Source organism: Peromyscus eremicus, chromosome 13 (genome assembly GCF_949786415.1).
Source record: "Peromyscus eremicus chromosome 13, PerEre_H2_v1, whole genome shotgun sequence".
NCBI classification, from domain to species: Eukaryota; Metazoa; Chordata; class Mammalia; order Rodentia; family Cricetidae; genus Peromyscus; species Peromyscus eremicus.
The window spans coordinates 7,257,567-7,276,127 of record NC_081429.1 but is presented as its reverse complement, the minus strand read 5'-3'; the positions used below and the strand labels follow the sequence as shown (position 1 = coordinate 7,276,127).

The 18,561-nt window shown below is 51.8% G+C and overlaps 2 protein-coding genes across 2 annotated transcripts in view; both read right to left on the bottom strand.

Annotated features, from left to right (window-relative positions):
• Window positions 1-3,857: 3,857 nt before the first annotated feature.
• On the bottom strand, window positions 3,858-4,595 carry Prlh (prolactin releasing hormone). The gene is made up of 2 exons (XM_059278731.1): window positions 4,496-4,595; window positions 3,858-4,018 (listed from the first exon to the last, which is right to left on the bottom strand). Exons 1-2 carry the CDS (start codon window positions 4,593-4,595, stop codon window positions 3,858-3,860), a joined length of 261 nt encoding a protein of 86 aa, XP_059134714.1.
• Window positions 4,596-9,961: 5,366 nt separating this feature from the next.
• Window positions 9,962-18,561, bottom strand: part of Mlph (melanophilin) — a 43,420-nt gene continuing 34,820 nt past the window's right edge. Inside the window, exons 12-16 of the mRNA XM_059278513.1 lie at window positions 17,749-17,841; window positions 16,111-16,197; window positions 14,693-14,744; window positions 12,645-12,745; window positions 9,962-10,187 (exon numbers count right to left, since the gene is read on the bottom strand). Coding sequence (XP_059134496.1) covers window positions 10,161-10,187; window positions 12,645-12,745; window positions 14,693-14,744; window positions 16,111-16,197; window positions 17,749-17,841 — 360 coding nt within the window. The 3' untranslated portion in view covers window positions 9,962-10,160. The remainder of the gene's footprint in view (window positions 10,188-12,644; window positions 12,746-14,692; window positions 14,745-16,110; window positions 16,198-17,748; window positions 17,842-18,561) is intronic.

The window sequence follows — 18,561 nt, the reverse complement described above, 5'->3', positions numbered from 1 at the left end:
CCACTTCACAGTGTTACACTAGGACCCCCAGCCTGACAAGTCACACTGGTCAGTCCTTCTGCACACAGGAGACTGGTTTGTGGGCATCGGACATGGTGAGGGCTCCACACTATTCAGTCCTTCTGCACACAGTAGACTAGGTTTGTGGGCATCGGACATGGTGAGGGCTCCACACTATTCAGTTCTTCTGCACACAGTAGACTGGTTTGTGGGCATCAGACATGGTGAGGGCTCATGGGGCAAGTGTAACAAGGGTGGGCATGGGCATTGGTCTGGGTAGGCTGTCTCTCCTGATGGTGATTGTGTTATCTGCATTGAGAGTTCTCATCCTTAGAGAGAAATCCAGTTCTAGGTCCTTATCTAGGGAGGAAAGCCCCAAAGGGTCTCTCTCTTGACACGTGCTATGATGGAGGTATTTCAAATGTGTCCATTTGGGGTGCAGAGCTGGGTTTTTTTTTTTTTTGTCTTTGCTTCTAGGAGTGTGATAAGCTGTTGAGTCTGAATAATGAGACACTGTTATTGGGTGTGGTGATATCGGCCTCTAATCCCAGGACACACAAGGTTGATGCAGGAGAATGACAAGCCTGTTCTGGGCTGCACAGTGAAAAAAACAAAGACACAACAAACAAACAAAATTAACTGAACGGAAGAAACCCCAGAGAACACCACCAAGTGGAACACGGTTACCTCACTGAGGAAGGTGACCCCGCTGTGTCCACTGTAAGTGCAAACGGACAAACATGACATCCTCTTTCTGACTTTACTACAACTTCTCAGCAAAGTGAGCTCAGGCTGGCCAGAAGCTTGTCTGTGCCTGGGGTGTGCCCTCTGCTCTCATTGACTTTGCCTGGACAGAACCACCCCAGCTTCCTGCCTTCACGCTTCAAGTGGGGCTCAGTCCAGGGAGAGCCTTGCCTGGGTGGGTACTGGAGGGAGCATCCTGGGTCCATTGCACCCCTGGAGGGTTCCGGCTTCCATTCTGGGGCCTGGAAACAACCCTGACTTTTTGGGTACTGATGTAGTCCCGACCTGACCTAGAGGAAACTCCTGTGGCCACTGGACAGATGTGGGTCTGCCACTGAAAGACTTGTTTTCTAGTGAGGCTTTTTTTTTGGGGGGGGGGTTTCGAGACAGGGTTTCTCTGTGTAGCTTTGTGCCTTTCTTGGATCTCACTCTGTAGCCCAGGCTGGCTTTGAACTCAGAGATCCAACTGGCTCTGCTTTTCTGATGCCAGAGAAAATGGACAGTGGCCACATGATGATGCTCTCTAAGTGAAGTAGGGGAAGTGAATATTCCAGCATCTCAGGCTGTCCCCTTCATTTTCAAAGTCTCCATCAGGCCTGGGGAATCGTCCAGCAAGCAGGCAAGCCCCTCCTAGAGGTGATGAGAGGCCCTGCTCATCTATGACCACTAGGTGGTGATCCACTATCACCCAAGGCAAAACCTTCTACTCTGTCCTAAGTGCCTAGAGAGAGACTCAGGTGCACCTCCTAAGAGCAAAGTCATTGCTTTGAGGAAGCAGGACATGGGGAAACACCAGGGAGATTTGTAGGGTGCCTGTCTGTTTGATTGCCAATCGCCTCTCTATCTTGACTGATGAGTAATGCTCCCTTTGACACACTTCACCAGAAAGCCCAAGACTGGACGGATCTGGTACCACGCAGCTTCCTTGCCTCCTCCCCACCAGGCAGATGAAACTCAGGGATGTCCTGGAATCACACTGGAGAAATCTCTTATGGCTGAGAGGCAGGGTCCCAAACTCACGATCAAGGTTAGCAAGTTGAGGCAGGACCCAGGACCCTATCAGAGGACCCAGGGCCTTTTGACAGTGGAGCACAGTGTCCAGCTAAGGCCCAGGTTCTTTTCTATGACAGGAAGTGCAGGAGCAGAGCCAGGCACACCAGCAGGGGGACAATCGGCATGGATCATTTTAAAGAACTGCTTACTGGGTGCTTTAGAAGATCAATGTTATGACTAAAGGCAGCAATAAGATCAGGGACTAAGAAAAATAGGGCGCACGCACGCACACACGCACACACGCATGCACGCACGTAATTAGTTACTTTTCCGGGCTTACATCTTGTCTTATTCTTGTGAGGAACATGCTGAACTATTCGGGGACAATGTCTTGGTGTTTGCAGCTCACCACCCAGTACAGGTGACTCTAGGACACAGAGCGGAAGTGGGAAGACAGCACACAGGCTAGCTGATGAGTCCAGGTGGGCGGGATAGTCATTACAGCATCTTTTGGAATTTCCTGCATGCTTTAAACCTGTTCCAAGACTGCTGTGGGAGATAGTCCTCCAAGCACACCAGCTACTACCATTGCCGTAAGAGCATCGACTGTTACCTGCAGGGAACCGTCAACAAGATCCAGCCTGCGCAGAAGGGGAGGGGGTGGGGAGGGTCATTAGACCTTCATCTGAGATCCAGGCACTCCCTGTGTCACCCTCCCGCCCACCTCAGCGGCATGTCATTTTGCCCCAGATGCCAGTGGTTTTGGAAGATGTACAGGGAGCGGAAAGAACTGAAGGGCAGATGGTATGTCTCCCTAGGCAACAGTCACAGCAGATGCCCTGAGAGCAGCCCGAGTAGAACAGCTTAGACAGCAGACCCCCAGCTGAGGTCCAAGATGGTCTGTGGGTGGGATGGCACTTTCTGAGCCGGGAGAAGGCCAGCTCAGGCTTCTGCACTGGCTGATGAGGCTGCTAGAAGCCACTGGCACTCCTCTGTGCAGGCGAATCTCATCGCTGCCCCAGCTTCCCATGAAGCTCCTGCCCGAGTGTCCCCCCTTTCTAAGGACACCGGCTGTGTTGTGTTGGCATCCCCCTTACTCTGACTCAGGTATTCAAGTCCAAAGTCCAAAGTTTGGGTATAGAGACACCCCATGAGACTTGAAAGGGGCTTATAGGATCAAAATATTTGGGGTAAAGTCTCTCGGGGATTCTCCTCTGAGCAGGAAGGAGGGTGACGTGACCACATGTGTTAGTGGCTCCCAGGATTCTACAAGGGACAAGGAACAGGAATGTTCAGGGTGGTGAGGGACACCATGTGTCACTATACTGGTGGAGCCAAGTACATTTGCCCAGACAGCAGGCATAGTACTGAACATGAACCCAGTGGACACCACAGGTTCTGGGCAATGGCACCATGCAGCTTCCTTTTCTGTAATGAGTGTTCTTTGTCCTGAAGGGTGCTGGGGATGGAGCTCCTAGGACCATCTCTATATCTTCTAGTTTTTGCAGCAAACCCACAACAGCTCTAAAAGTCAGTCTTGGAAATACGCTAAGAGGAGGACATGGGTCACACCAGGGGAGTTACGCTGCCTTTCTTTGGGACCAAGTATCTTATACACTCTAGTGTGTGGTCTCCCTAGCTTATGCGGTGTGCAAGCTGAGTATGCGTTCAGGGTAGCTTGGGTGGGTGGGAGCTTGTGGAAGCAGGTGACCAAGGAAGGGGCACCCCATTTTTGGGCAGTGGTGTGGCTTTGGGGGAACAAGAATTTACAAGAACACCGATATCACCATTCCCTTCCTTCCATCAGTTCGGGTTATTAGGGGATCAGGCCAAACTCCGCAGGGCCTGGTAAGGAGGGTGTCTCAGCTGTTTCGGGGGCAAGTCAGAGCCTTTTCTTTCCAAAGAGGCTACTGGGCTCTGAGCTTCTTTCCTGGCCAACCTCCCACGAGAGAAAACATCTTTGTTATCACACAGCTACAGGTGTACGGTGAAGAAGGCGGCACTTTTATTAGATTAAAAGGAAAGCAGAGAAGAGAGAGGGTCGGGGAAACTCTGCAGGGAGGGGGAGGGTGACGTCAGGCCCAGCATCACTGTCATCACGAGCTCGTCATCAGCTGTCGTCAGTGCTGAGAGAACTTGGCACCTCCATCCAGCGGGAGGCAGCTTAGCCGGCACCGCAGGCCGGGTACGGTCACGTCCCTCAGGGCTACCCTCCTCCTGCCGAAGCGGCCCACAGGCCTGATCCCACGGCCTGTGTACCAGGCTGGATTGATGTCAGGGGCTGGAAAGGAAAGATCCGGAGCAGCATATGGGAGACACGGCACACAGGTGTAGTGTCTCCCACACAGAACCCCTAAGCTGATGGAAACCAGGGCACCAGGCCATGCTGGCACTCAACCTGATGAAACTGGCCAGGGCATGTCTGGTCAGTGGTGTGGCTTCGGAAAATTAATTTAGATGTATACCGGGAGAGACATTCCCTTCCTGTCCCACTCGATTCCACCCCACCGCCCCCGCTAAGTTCTTAAGGGACCAGCCAAGATGGGTAGGGGCATGGCAAGGACAGGACCGTTCTGGGGAGAGGCCCATTCAATAGGATCTTGTTACCAAGAGGCCAGCCTGTAGAGTGAGCCCATGACAAGGTAGCTTTGACTTAGGAGATGGCCAAGGCCCACTCAGGTGCTGAGCACTCAAGGCATCTGGGGAGGGTATGGAGGGGAGGGAGAGAGACGCTGTCCACCACAAGCCAGGCACTTACTTCGTGTCTCCATGGAGTGCTGGTGGGCTCGGCTGGAAGCTCCTGGGAGGACCAAGGCTAACAGCAGCAGGCACAGAAGCCACGCCCTCAGAGTTACCATGCTTCTGGCTTCCTCGATGATGCCCTGGAGACGGGATCTCACAGGGGACGGTATAGCCTGGGGGTCGAGGTGTAAGAGTAAGTTGTCTGCACAAAGCTGGGACCCTGGGTTGTGTGTGCAGACGCACATGTGTGTTTGGTACATGTGTGTGCACATGAGATATACAAATGCGTGTGTTTGGTGCACATAGCCACACTTCTCAGGTGGCTGTCTTGGGACATTCTTGGGCCTGTCTGTCCATCTGTGTGAGGAGCCAGGAGGTAGGCACCCAGGTCTTGGTGGGAAGCAGTTTTATGGGAAGGTCTCAGGGCAGCAGAGGTGGGGGGAAGAATTTGCTCAACCTCAGAGGTAGTTAAGGGTTTGGGAGTTTGAGACTTCATTGCCCAGTCCTTCTCCACACTTGCCTCAGGATCTCCTGGCACTGAGAGACAGGCAGGCCATGGAGGACACAGCATCCTACATCCCTAGTGAGTACACACCCCACAGCCCCCACAGTAACCCAGGACTTCAGACCTAGTTTGCTGAGACTCCGGAATGAGTCTGTGGCACCTGCTTCTCCTCACAGAGCCCTTTTGAGTGACAGAGGAGACGACTGATGCTGTGTATGGAAAGGGGTACCCTGCTAGAGTACCCCTCCTTGTCCACACCCCTGACATTTCAGTTCCCATTAGAAGATGCTCTAGGACCTCAAATGCTTCAAGGAAGACCTTTAGCTGACCTTGACTTCCCAGCCCCTCCTTGACCGCACAGAAAGATCTGTCCATCAGAATTCTTTAAAATGCCCACTCCATCCTCTTCACAGCATTGCTGGGGTGTCCCACACTGGGCAGGGGAGCCCCAGCTAGAGGAAATGGAGGTGCCACCATGAATCACTATAGAGACTTCATCCATTCAGGCTAGGTGATGGATACTCAGAATGCTAGTTGACCCTGAATCCTGAGCTCTAAGCACCCACTTTCTGGAGCACAGTAGACCTTTCTGCTCAGTGTGTCTTCTGGGCTCTGTTTGAGAAGGTGTCCCTCAGTGGGACACCTTCACCTGCCCTCCACCATGGACATCCCTTCAGTGTCAGAGTCCCTAGGAGGGGGTGTGATCTTGGACCCCAGACCGTGGGTAGCTCTCTCTGCTTGTCCTGCTTGGTTACCACACCTGGTCGCCAGTTGAGTATGGCAGAGAAAAGACTTGCTGGCAGTCACAGCAACCCCCACCCCCACCCCAACACGGCCAAGCTACTCACCTGCTGTCCCTTGAGTGTGGTGACAAGGCTGCCTGGGTGTGAGGTGACGCCTGCCTGACCGCTCACCTTTTATAGGCCAACAAGGAGGCAACGGACGCCCCCGGCCCCTCCTTGAGATGGCGTCTTTGCTTATAGCCAGCAGTCCCCAACTGCGTCTCCTCCCTCATCAAGACACTCCGTCTTTTTACTTTCCTTTCTTTTTACCTTAAAAAAACCTCTCACCAGCAGTGTGATTTGTTCCTTCCTGAATTATATAATTTCATTTGGGCCAAGTGGTTTTAAAACACATTAACTGCCCCTCTTCATGCTCGCCTTTGGGCAGACTCTGCAGTTATGTGTCCACCCGTCTTCTCAATGGGAGGCGGCCATCGAACTGAAATATGCCCTATTCTGAACGCTCTTCTCCTCCTTTCCTGCCTCACCTAAGCCATGGCTTCCTGGAATGGTGGCCAGGAAGTCCCTCGCACCCAGGTGGGTGCTTCCTATTCTGGCTGTCCCCTCAGCTTGCTTATCCACACACAGGGTCTTTAGACACAGTTCCTCTATTCCATCCTGCCAAGTTTATTTTTAATAAAACAAAGAGAAGCCTGGTGTTGTGGTATACAACTGTCATCCCAGCACTCAGGAAAGTGAAGCAGGAGGATGGCTATGAGTTCAAGACCAACCTGTTCCAATAAAACAAAAGAAAAAATTGAAAACAGAGAGAGCTCCTTTTTTTTTTTTTAAATTTATTTATTATGTATACAGTGTTCTGCCTGCATGTATGCCTGCAGGCCAGAAGAGGGCACCAGATCTCATTATAGATGGTTGTGAACCACCATGTGGTTGCTGGGAATTGAACTCAGGACCTCTGGAAGAGCAGTCAGTGCTCTTAACCTCTGAGCCATCTCTCCAGCCCCAAGAGCTCCTTTTATTATAAAGAAAGTTTAAAGGTGGTACTCGGCAGTGTTCTAGCTATAATCCCAGTGCTGAGGCAGACAGAGCAGAGACAGAAGAGCCTCAAAGCTCATTGGCCAGTCAACTTAGCCACATTGATGACCTCCGGGTTCAAAAGAAGAACGTGGAGAAATGACTGAGGAAGATACCCGGCATTGATCTCTGGTGTCTACGCACATGTGTGCAGGGTCCCCACATAAATGTGTACATACCCCATACCTCACACATACAAAACAAAACTTCTAAAAAGCAAGTTTATTTTGCTGTAAAAGCCATTTACAAGCAATGGGAAAAAAATTAGTGCATTTAAAAATAGAGAAAAGAGCCCAGATAATGTGCAAAGGCTAGTGTTTTCACTCCGGGTGTGCCTTCTGGTGAGTTCCCTGTACCTGCTGGGTAGACTCATCCTGTTTATAGGTGCTGAGCCTCATTCTTCTTACCATCACAGCCTGGAATTGTTGAAGTACCTGTAGATCTATGCTGTTGAAAATGACTATGTAATATTCTGTCGTTTAACTTGGACCCATCACCACCTTGTCAATAGTTACAGATTATATGAAATATCATTTAAGTGCAATAAAACATTCTTGAAGGAGCTATGCATGATAAGAGACAAAGCAGGTGGACTCCCTGGGATCATCATTTCCTGGCCTCCTCCAGATGTGTAGGGAAAGCTTCAGGCTGCCACTTCACCCTTTGGGGACTTGGTCAATGCAACATCCGTGCTCTCAAGGCATGGCTGCCTCCTCCTTGGCAGAGGGCTCGTTGGGAGATGTGGTAGGAGGTGGGCATGGTAAGGAACTCTAGGAGGATGGCATAGCCTGTAGATTAGGGTCATGAGGAGCTTTAAACATTTGCTTGGTGCCTTGGTTCCATCTGTGGATAGCTCAGGCATTAGCATTGATGTTAGCCCAACCTCCCACCGTGGTGAGAACAGCCATGGTGGGGCATGCTCCTGTCTTGGGGGTGGGTCTTGTGGGAGATTTCCCCGGATGTGTACGTAGTCATAGGGACCAAGGGGACTGCTGTGAGACCTTGGGAGTGGGAGTGAGTGTCCTGAACATCATTGTGTGTGTGTGTGTGTCTGGGATCATGGGTCCTTTTAGCAGGGTAGCTTTATCAAAGTGTAGTGTGGACATAGTGTCCCTCTGAGGGTCCTAACGGGAGCCAGCAGGCGGGGTGGGAGAGAGCACAAGGACCTTGGTCTCAGCCCAGTCTCCAGTCTCCTCCTCACCCCATAATTAATGGCACCAGGCAAAGGATCTGCGGAACTGAGGGACGCTTCGGACAGCTGGTGATGTTCCAGAGGCAGGTGGCGAAGCACAGGGGAAGTGTGGCCTGTGCTGCTCTTGAAGTACTCCACAGAACCCCAGCTGCAGGCCTGGCCCGGGTACCTCAGAGCCGAGAAGTGGGATGCCCAGAGGGTTTGACCACAGAGATCAAGGAGCTTTCCCCTCATCTTATTGATGGGCCGTGGATCCCAGGACAGGAGAACCAAGCAAGGACTGTTGAACCAGCTTTGGGCACAGCAGAGGGCTTCGTCATCCAGCATAGGCCTGCTCGAGGTGACCAGCACTGAGGCCGCACACGGCCCTAAGTAGCTGCCCTGGGGTCTGGGATAGTGAGCTGCGGCTGTCACAGGGGAGCAATTACAGGGTTGTAGCCGGAGGACCGTGACTATGGACCATCGGCTGGAATTCTGGACAGGTGACAAAATGAAGAGCGGGGCGGGGGGGGGGGCATGTGGAGAGGCAGAGGCTGTGAGGGTGCGCCTCCCCCTTGACACCCTGAAGCTCGACGGCTTGTGTCCCTGGGCTGCAGGAGAAAGCTTGTGTCTTTCCCCACACTCGTACTTAAATGGATTTCTGCTCCATGCAGTAAAGGGAGCCCCATTTGAACAGGACACCCTAGCCAAGGCCCCACCTCTTGGTCTTCCTCTAGCTTTCAACAGCGATGAGGACACCACAGTTTGGGGGTACACTGCAAAGCTTTGAGGTCTTTGAGCTCTCATGCTCTGTAGTGTGTCAGACAGTGTCTCCCCAGTTCACAGCCACATAGAACTTCAGGAGACAGTCATCTATGGAAATAGGGTCTTTGGAAGTGTGTTGACTGAGGCGAGCACACTGGGTAAACTGAGGCAAGCATACTGGGTAAAGGTGGCCCTACATGCAACACATGGTGTCCTGGCAAGAGGGCAGCCGTTCAGAACCACACAAGGCAAGGGGGCATGAAGGTGAGGATGGGGACTGATGTCAAGGTGGACTGGGTTGGTGGCAATCCCAGGAGGAGGAAGAGGCACCTACCCCTCAGAACTGCAGATCCCATGGACACCTCAATTGGACTTTCGTCCTCTGAAACTCAGGAGGGCACCTCTCCTGTGGGTGTGATTGGCTTGGTTTGCAGTACTTTGCTAGAAGGACACGGGACATGAACGTGGGACTCCTGAGATGTGGGTGTCTGAACGGGTGGGAGGTTCCTTCCTGAAGTTCATTCTCAGAGTACACTAGGCTGTTTGTGGCTCTGGCCTGGGTGTTCTCTGGACTCCTGGGATATGACACAAACTGATGGCAAGAGGCAGCCCTGGGATTGGAGACTGCCTCCCTAGAGTGGCGGGAAGGCTGTGAAGGGCAGACTATGCAACCACGAGCAAGATTGGTTCGAATGCACTTGGTTTGGAGAACCTAAATTCTTGACAAATTCCAAAGCCGTCATTTGTGTGAGCTACAAACCTAAGTTTAAAGCATGAGATGTCTTGAAAGTGAGGTGCCTGTGTAGTGCACCCCAAGAGCCTGTGTTAGAGACTTGGTCTCAATGTGGTCCTGCAGTTGTGCTTATGGCGGCGGAAACTCTGGGGTGGGGGTCGGCGTTATGGCTCCTGTCTGTGACCCACAAGGAAATTTGAAGAACAAGGTCTGCGTGGGTGGGTGAGGAATCTAGCCCTCCTCACTCACTGTCTGTAACTGTGCACTCTCCCACCATACCCACAGACACTCTTGTATCTGCCTCTCTCCCTCAAGCTAGGAACGTGAACATGCTCAGGGCCTCCATTCCGTCTGTGAATGTGGCTCAACAAAGTCAAGAGACAGGGTCACAGCAAAAGGGGATCTGGGTGTCCTGATAGCGAGCATCATCTAAGGATAAAATCATGTCTCTCCTGGGTCAGAGGCTGGCAGGCACCCTGGCTGTGGTCAGTGGCCTGGTAACAGCTGGAAGTCTGAGAACTTGCTGTCTCACAAGTGGACCCGCACAGGAAGTTCTTATTTCTCACTGGGATGGTGATTACAAGCAACTGTGAGCGTCAAGAGGCACAGAGCCCGTGGGGATGCGATGGCCGTGTGGAGGAAACAGTGTGGGGTGCTTTGTGGTACTCTTCTGTGTCCGTGTGTCCCCTTTTAGGGCTGCTGGGCCATCACGGGTTTCTGCAGAGCACAAACACACACATTCATTTAAGTGTGCACATGGGTTCATGTGCAAAGTGTACACACAGATGTAAAAAAACTACTCACAATTATGTGACAGATACAGATGTAACAGAGAAACATACAAATATATAGGTGTTCACACAGGTGGGGATATAGACACAAACTTAGATATATGTATGTACACACACGCACACATGTTGACACACACAGATATACACACCAGCACGTGCACATAGATCTAATGTATGTATATACAGAGAGACGTGTGTTGTACACACAGACACACACACAGACAGACAGACAGACACACACACACACACACACACACACAGAGACATGTACACTGACACCCATGTGGGCATGCACAGACATACATACCAGCATGTACACGACACATGGACACACACATAGACACAGACATAGATATGTATGAAGGAAAACATATGTGGCTGTGAATACATATAGACCCAGTCTCAGACATGTGAATGACACACGGCACACAGGTACACAGGCAAGCTCCCTGTTCTGTGTATTCACATGTACACACACGCTCAGTTGCTTGTGTTTGCACTAGCCTTAGTCGATGCCTTGGTTGCTTGTTTTGTTTTTGTCTTTCAATAAAGGGTCTCTCTACACAGCCCTGGCTGTCCTGGAACTCGCTCTGTAGACCAGGCTGTCCTCGAACTCACAGAGATCCACCTGCCTCTGCCTCCCGAGTGCTGGGATTAAAGGCGTGTGCCACCATGACTGGCTTCTTTTTTTTAATTGTGTGATACCTACATGGACTGATTAGGGTTGGTGCTGGTTATAGACTTCAGCTAAAACTTGCTTGCTGAGCACACATTAAATTCTACGTGACAGCACAGAGCTGACTGGTACACGGAGACCTGTCCTTGGAGGAGGTTCCATTTGGGATCCAAGATACAGAGAGACAGTGTTGTCATGAGGTATGAGCGTGACATATGGCCTGTGCAGAATGCTGCTGTGAGGGGCCTCATGCAGAGGACAATGGCTGAGGCCACCCCTGATGCTACGCATTGAAATACCTTTCCCCAGTGGTCATTAATATCCAGCCTAGATAGCAGGAAGACTCAGACATACATTTTAAATCAATACTTAGACCATCCCAAGAGAACTACTGCTTTCCCTGTGGCATGGGTGACAGACAGCCTGCCACCAAGCTACACCTCTAGCCCAAGGCAATTTTTTAAGAAAACAATAAATCTGGAGCTCTCCTTGGACAAGGTTTGACGAATTGAGCCAGGCAGATCTCTGCTCACTCATGAAACCAGAAGTAAGCTGAGGTGAACATTGGACAGTGCACTGGGTTGGTAAAATAGGGGGAGGGAGAGACTGGGGGCAGGGGTTGGCATAGCTTGGATGTAGGGTGTCCCTCAAGGTTCATATATTGGACGTTTGGTTCCAGTGTGGTGATGGACCTTGATAGGCAGGGCTTAGTGCGAGCTCTGTAGGTCATTGGGGGGCATGCCTTTGGAAAGGATTAAAGACATTCTCTTGGGGCCTGGTGAGATGGCTCAGTGGTTAAGAGCGCCTCCTGCTCTTCCAGAAGAGCTAAGTTTGGGTCTCAGCACCCACATCCAGGGGGCAAACAACCAGTTGTACCCCCAGCTCCAGGGGATCCAATGGCCTTTCTGCTGGTGCCCACACACATGGCACTTACTGGTATATACTCACACAGACACACACCCTCACATAGATGCACACTTTTTAAAGTCTGCATCTGGCTCCTGTTCCTCCTGAATGTTCCTTGCTCTGTCTGGTGAAATGATCTCTCCTCACAGACATTCCCCACCATTACGAGCATCTGCTAAGAAGTGATGCTGGCATTATGTCCTTGAACTCTGCAGAACTGTGAGTCAGGTAAACCTATTTTCTCTGTAAGTAGCCTGCCTGCCTAGTGTATTTCATTACATTAGTGAAAATTGGAGTAACACAAAGTGTGTTTAGGCCTTAACTAAGGGCACTTGTCAGAGATGAGGGCCACAACCTTGTCATCTGACAGGTCACAGTGTCGTGTTTGAGTGGAACCGCTGGGCATGCTCCTGACTCAGTGCAGAGGCCTAAGGCGGTTCACAGCTGTTCTTGTGTCCAGTGCTCATGTTGCTGAACTGAGGGCCTCAGGGGTCAAATGGGGGTCTTCAGGGTCCACCCTCTGTATCTAGTGGCCCTGCCTGGCCTGAGGGCTCACTGGAGAGCAGCCTTGTAGCTTCTGGATTGGCCCCTTCCCAGAGCTGAGCCTGCCCCTTGGGAAGTGGGTGCTGGGTGTTCCTGCCATTCTTCCTCCTTGCTGGACTCGGGTGCTTTAAAGAAACGTCTTCAATTCTCCTTTTGCAGATCGATGCTTACCCCGGATCCCACCTCTCTTTTGCTCTCATCTAAGACTCAGTATCAACACGTGAAGCTGACAGGTCACATGGAGAGAGGAGACATTACCGCGAAGATGTGGCTGGCCGTCCCTCTCCTCCCGTTGGGGTTCCTCTGTGTCAGAGAGCCACGGTACACTGATTTCCGATCAAAAGAACCACCATCTACGCCTTTGGGAAAACAGAGGGGAGGCGCTTAATGAGCCAAAGACCAATCAAAAAGAGTTCTTGTCTACTTCAGACATTGGACGGCACCGCACCATCAACGTGGACATGTCCTCTGTTGAGGAAGTTTCTCACCGTGATATACTTTGCCAAGAGCACTCAACGGTTGTGTGAATACCAGTTCAGAATGCTTTTACCTCTTTTAAGAGCCAGGGCTGCTAAGAAAGTAGGCAGGGCCAATAGGAAAAGGGTGGGGCCAGTGGCCAGGAGGCGGGGCCAGCAGCAAAGAGATGGGGGCCAGTGAGAAAGGAGGCGGGGCCAAAGCGTTTAGGTGGCTGGAACAGGAGTTTGCGCCTTTTTCTCTGTGGCCCTAATATAACAAGGGACTTAGGACACTTGGGCCAGGGGCGCATGTATCTTCTGCCATGTAATTCTGTGACAGGACAAGGGACCTGAGGTGAGGGATGCTGGGACTCTAGTCCTCAGAGCAGAAGTCTTTTAGGCCTGTGGCTGCAGAGTTGAGGGCTTTGGCCTCCAGCCTTAACCAACTGTTTGTGTTTAGGTGAGGGGGCTGGACAAAAACCGATACCTGCATGGCTCAGGGGGGAGTTTCCTGACTGAGGGAGTGGGGTTGACTCACAGTACGCCAGAGTCCTGACAGTCTTCCTAGACCCATATTCAGTGATGTGCTACACATCAGGCCTGTGTCCCTCCCCTCCCTCCCCTTCCCTTCCCTCCCTTTCCTCTCCCCTCCCCTCCTCTCTCTCCCTTTCCCTCCCCTCCTTGCTTCCCCCTCTCCCTTTTGTTTTTGAGAGCTGACTTATAGACGCACAGCTGTGATGTTATCCCATTCCCAGGAGGGTGCACATGAACATACATTCCATCCCCAGGATTAAGCTCGGCCTGACAGAGAGCTCTTCCAAGGATCACAGCACCGAGTGGAGAGGATTCAGCTGGCTTTGCAGGCCTATGGATTGAGCCCTGAGGACCTGCCATGGGGCCACTGGAAGACCCAGTGGTGAGCCATCTTGCCTACACGCTGGCACTGAGATGTGGTAGGAAAGAACTGGAAAGGGACACTCAGGGCCTGCAGTGGCCTGGCAGTGGGATGCTCTGGCCTTGGGCTGAGTGTGAGCGGCCTCTTGGCAGGACCCAGTCTGTTCTTGAAGACAGCCACAAAGAGGACTTGGGCTCACCTCTGTCTTCTTGTTGCATACTCCTGTGTTTGGAGGTTGGCAGAAACTGCCCTTTAAGATTAAACCGTGGTGTTCCAGAAGCCTTGACATTTCAACAGCAGCCCCCCATTGACCCCTCTCTAAGTTAACCCTGACTGCGAGGGCCTAGGGTACCAGCCCTGATCTTCAAGTGAGCGAGATTTGTGCTGGGACCTCAGTGGATGCAAAGAGGTCTCTTCCTGGGCTCTGCTTCCCATCTGGCAGGAGGTAAGGACCCTCCTCCGCCATACACTCTCACCACCCCAGTGTGCTACCCGTGGGCATGGGGGAAGCTGAGACTCGACCCTCTGAACTACAAGCCAGAATGAACCTTCATTCCTTTGAGTTTCTCAACAGGACTTTTCACAGTGATAGAAGTCGTCACTGGTACACTTCCATATGCCCAGGACAAAGCTGATGTCCTCATCACCACGGAGAGAGACTTCAAGGTCTTCTAACTGCCCGATAGTCTGTGCTTTCTGCAGGGACTGTTTACAACGAAACCATGGAAACACGGGCACTTCCAGGACCACCTGCACTTGCTTAAAGTGACCCAGGACTCCATGCACGGGCCCCGGGGCAGCATAGGGGCCTTTCTGGGTGTTCTACCCAGTCAGGGCCTGACGTGGCTCCCATGGATTAGAGAGGAGTGTGCAGAGCGAGCCTGCCTGGCTGTGTTCCTCCCCTGAGCTCATTTCTCAGTAGTAATGAGGCAGGCAGGGGAACAGGTGGCTCTTACCTTGACCGCTGGGGGAGTACTTCCTCCTCTGGAGACAGGGCACGGCTGTCACCTAGGAGGAAGAGAACATCCCTGGGTGTTCCAAAAGTGTAATCTGAACTACTTTGAGACTTCTTTTTATTCTGATTTTTAACTACCAAGGTCCCCCGTTTTCCATTCTCTGCCAAATATTCGAACTCCTAATATGGGAATGCACACTATCTGTAAATTATGCGCCAGTGCCTATGTGGAGGAGATGCCAGGGAACTGCCTGCTTTGGCCGATGGGTTGGAAAGAGTACAGGGACCTGGGTTCGAATCACAGTGCTGTTGCTTACTAGTGTATGCTGGAACTTGTCCTCAGTGAATGCCACTCTCTTCCTCTGTAACACACCCACTCACAGCTGTAAGTTGTGCTCTCTATGGCTCCTTTCCACACGACCACCTCTCTACAACATGCTAAGAAATCCAGTCTCTGTCTGACCTTGTCAGAGGTGGAGAGAGCAATCGGCCCATTTGCCACCGGAACATTCCCCAGGGTCAGGCTTCTCCGGTGTGTCTAGCAGCAGGTCCTGCAGGTAGAGCTTGCAGCCTGTAGGCTGGCCTTCTTGGCACTCACAGGAATCCCATGGGTGTCAGGACCCAGGGTTCAGTCAGGACCCTGCTGTCATCCCCACACATTTGACCTTGGCCACACACCCACCTCCCTGCATGGGGTTCATGTGCCAACATTACAAGGTGTCATCGCCCACCCAACCAGGTTCTGTAACGCAGGTAAAGGGTGACAGAAACCAACTTGGAACTGATAAGCTGACAAGTGGCTGGACTTGCCATCTGGCACTCAGTGGGTACCTGTGCCAGGGTGGGCAGGGCCTGGAGCAGGCCTGGAGACAGCACCCCAGTCCTGTTCCTGATATCCCTTAGACATACGGAACTTCCTCCTCCCAGCCCTCTCCTCCACTCACACCCCATCAGAGTGTCTTCCTGTGCTGGGGCCATTTTCCCATACAGTGGCTCATGTGGGTTTTCATTCCCAACAACCAGCAACCATGATTCTCAGACAGAGGACAGGTGACAGGCTGCTATGTCTGAGCGGGGTGGCCGAAGTATCTGGACACACATGTGGCTCTGGCAAGACCCTTACCCAAGGCTGAAATGTACGGAGAGATAAAAAGCCCAGCTACTTTGCCCCTGAGTAGAATAAGTGGAGTGTGACATCCCTGTTCCCAGAGCTGCTTAAGGAACTGAGCTAGGGAGCCTGGGTGTGCTTGACAGAAGTTCCTCCCACCCTTCCCCCATCTCTGCATCTTGTGGGCTCTCTGGGATTGCCCCATCTGTGGACCCCTAAGGCATTGCTGAGCTGCTGGGTCTCTCTCCACACCCTGCCTCAGTACTTGCTCTTCTGGGGGAGTTGCTTTGGACGGCGGTGGTGGAGTGTACCTTGGGCACGTTGGCTTGGTCCTCAGGGTCTGCAGATGGATCCTTTGGGATCCTGTCAAGTCTCTCAGTCACCCGGGGAAGAAAGATCTGGAGACCAAGGAAGAAATACGTATTTCTGTCACCTTGCTGAACCATGACAGCCAGAGTGGAATATTTGTTTAACCAGACAAAGCCTGTTAACGATGTAAAGCTGTGTTGCATTTATTCATGCTGCATTTATTAACGATGTAAAGACGTGTTGCATTTGTTCATGCTGCATTTGTTAATGACGTAACGACGTTAAGACGTGTTGCATTTGCGTTAACTAATTAGAATTAACCTGGGCTCAGAGAGGCAGGTTAGCAACTGGCTGACAGGAAGTAGCAGGGAGGAGCTTAGCGTGGGTTGTTTTAGTTGGGGAGGTGTGGAAGGAATGGCTTCTGGGACACCAACAGAGAGAAAGTTAGTCAGCTGCTACTTGGACTCTCTAAGCTCACAGGTTTTCACCCTAGCCTTTGAATCTCGAGTTTTATTAGAACTGTAGAGATTTAGTTAGAACTACATTTAGAGGCAGCAAGGAGCCATTGTCTGGGGGAACAAATTTCCCCCCAGGCTACGTAAGGCCTTAGCAGCCTGGGTGGCTAGTAGTTTGAAGTGGAGCCACTGTAACAAAGGGAAAACCAGAAGACATGGCCGTGGACTCGGCAAATTAAAACACACTTTCTGTTTTAGATACCAACAAGCAGTTTCTTGCCGTGGTATGGACTTGAGGTCACATGGGGGATACTAACAGGTGAAGGTCACTTTTTTATATTTTATCTTATTTATTTAATTGGAAACACCACATTGACTGGGCAGTAAGAATTTAATCACTAACCCTACCCAGGGGTGCTGTGGTCATTCTTCTGCCCCAACACCCCCACCACTGCTCTATCCGAAGCCTCTGAGTGGACTTGGGGAAGGATGCGAGGCTCTGGTCACCACCATAAGGACAGGTCCAGCGGCACGAGCCTTCCCTTCCGTTATTCTAGCCACACCCATCTCAAAATGGCAGTGTCATCAAGGTCTCCATCACCAGACGAGGTTGACCACGCAGTGGCTGGGTTCCACATGGGGAGCTGTGTGTATGAATGCGTGGGCGACCACTGTATACGCAGGCCAGAGGACAACCTTGGGGGCCACTTCTCAGACGCTAGCCACCATTTTTTTTGAGATAGGGTCTCTTACCACCCCGTAGCTCACCAAGTAGACTTGGGTGGCTGGCCAGCGAGCCCCAGATCTCTTCCTGTCGCTGCTTCCCCAGCCCTGGGTTTGTAAGTGTGCACCAGCACCACCATGCCTGACATTTTTTTTTCTTCTTCTGTGTTTACAAGTTCTGGGGATTGAACTCAGGCTATCATGCTTGTGTGCCAGGCACTTTATAGATCTCCGGTCTTCCCAGCCTATAAGGAGTTTTTTCAGGTCAAAGCAATAAATGATTAAAAAGCTCCTGTATGGGTCCAGCTCACCCACTGGCTGTGGGAAACATGACTGGCAGCCTCAAGAAAATCAGGGCTTTTACTCCGTGGGTTACTGGGAGGTCCTGGGTGGGCACTGTGGGCTACTGAGGAAGTCCTGGGGGGACACAGGCTTGGTGTTCCATACCTTCACTCAACTCACCGGGATGTTTGACTTTCTCCGGGGTTTTCCTGAGGGTTTCACAGTGAGCCCTGCTGCCCTCAGGGCTGCAATCCTGGACTCGATGTCTGAGACCTAGAAAAGAGAGGGACAGATGACAGACATGACAGAAGACAGACAGACAGATGCCACTCAGCATCCCATCTCAGATCATAAAGATCAGAATCCCAACCGTAGCCTGGTCCTGGGGTCCTCTATCTCTTCTGTCTGGTTGTGAGAGTCTTGAAGGATGTCTCGGGCTGCTGTTCACATCTGGAGGCACATCTGGAAGGCTGGCTCCCACTAGCAGGATGATGTGTGTGCGGGAGCGGGGTCAGCTTGCACTAATCCTGACCTGGCCACTCCTCCCTCCTGCCACCACCAGAACCGCCCATGTCCTGTTCTCTTCTCTGGTCACTCTTCCCACAGGAGCCAGAGGAAGCATCTAGACACAGAAACCAAGTTAGTTGCTTTCTCCTGCATTTCTTTATATCGTGGCATTAGGAACTGAACTCCGGGCCTTGCACGTGTTAACCATGGGCTGTATCACTGAATCACACTACCAGTCATTATCTCTGTGGTCCCCAGGGTTCTCCATCTGCCATCCTCTGGAACTTTCTGCTCCACTTCCCCATCACTGTGCTTGGGTCTTGGGGTCTCCTAGCCAGTCCATGAGCTTACTAAGCTCGACACCACCCCAGTGCCTTTGTACATTCTGTTCTCTCTGCCTGGACTTCCATCCCCTCAGGCAAGTGGTTCTCAACCTTCCTCATGCTGTGGGGACCCCCAACCAGAGATTTATTTTGTTGTTACTTT

What these genes read in the sequence shown, in the direction of transcription:
- Prlh (XM_059278731.1), bottom strand. Translation starts at nt 4,595, where the DNA reads ATGGTAACTCTGAGGGCGTGGCTTCTGTGCCTGCTGCTGTTAGCCTTG. An exon ending in GCACTCCATGGAGACACGAA is followed by an intron (nt 4,019 to 4,495) that starts GTAAGTGCCTGG and finishes TTTCCTTTCCAG; the next exon opens with CCCCTGACATCAATCCAGCC.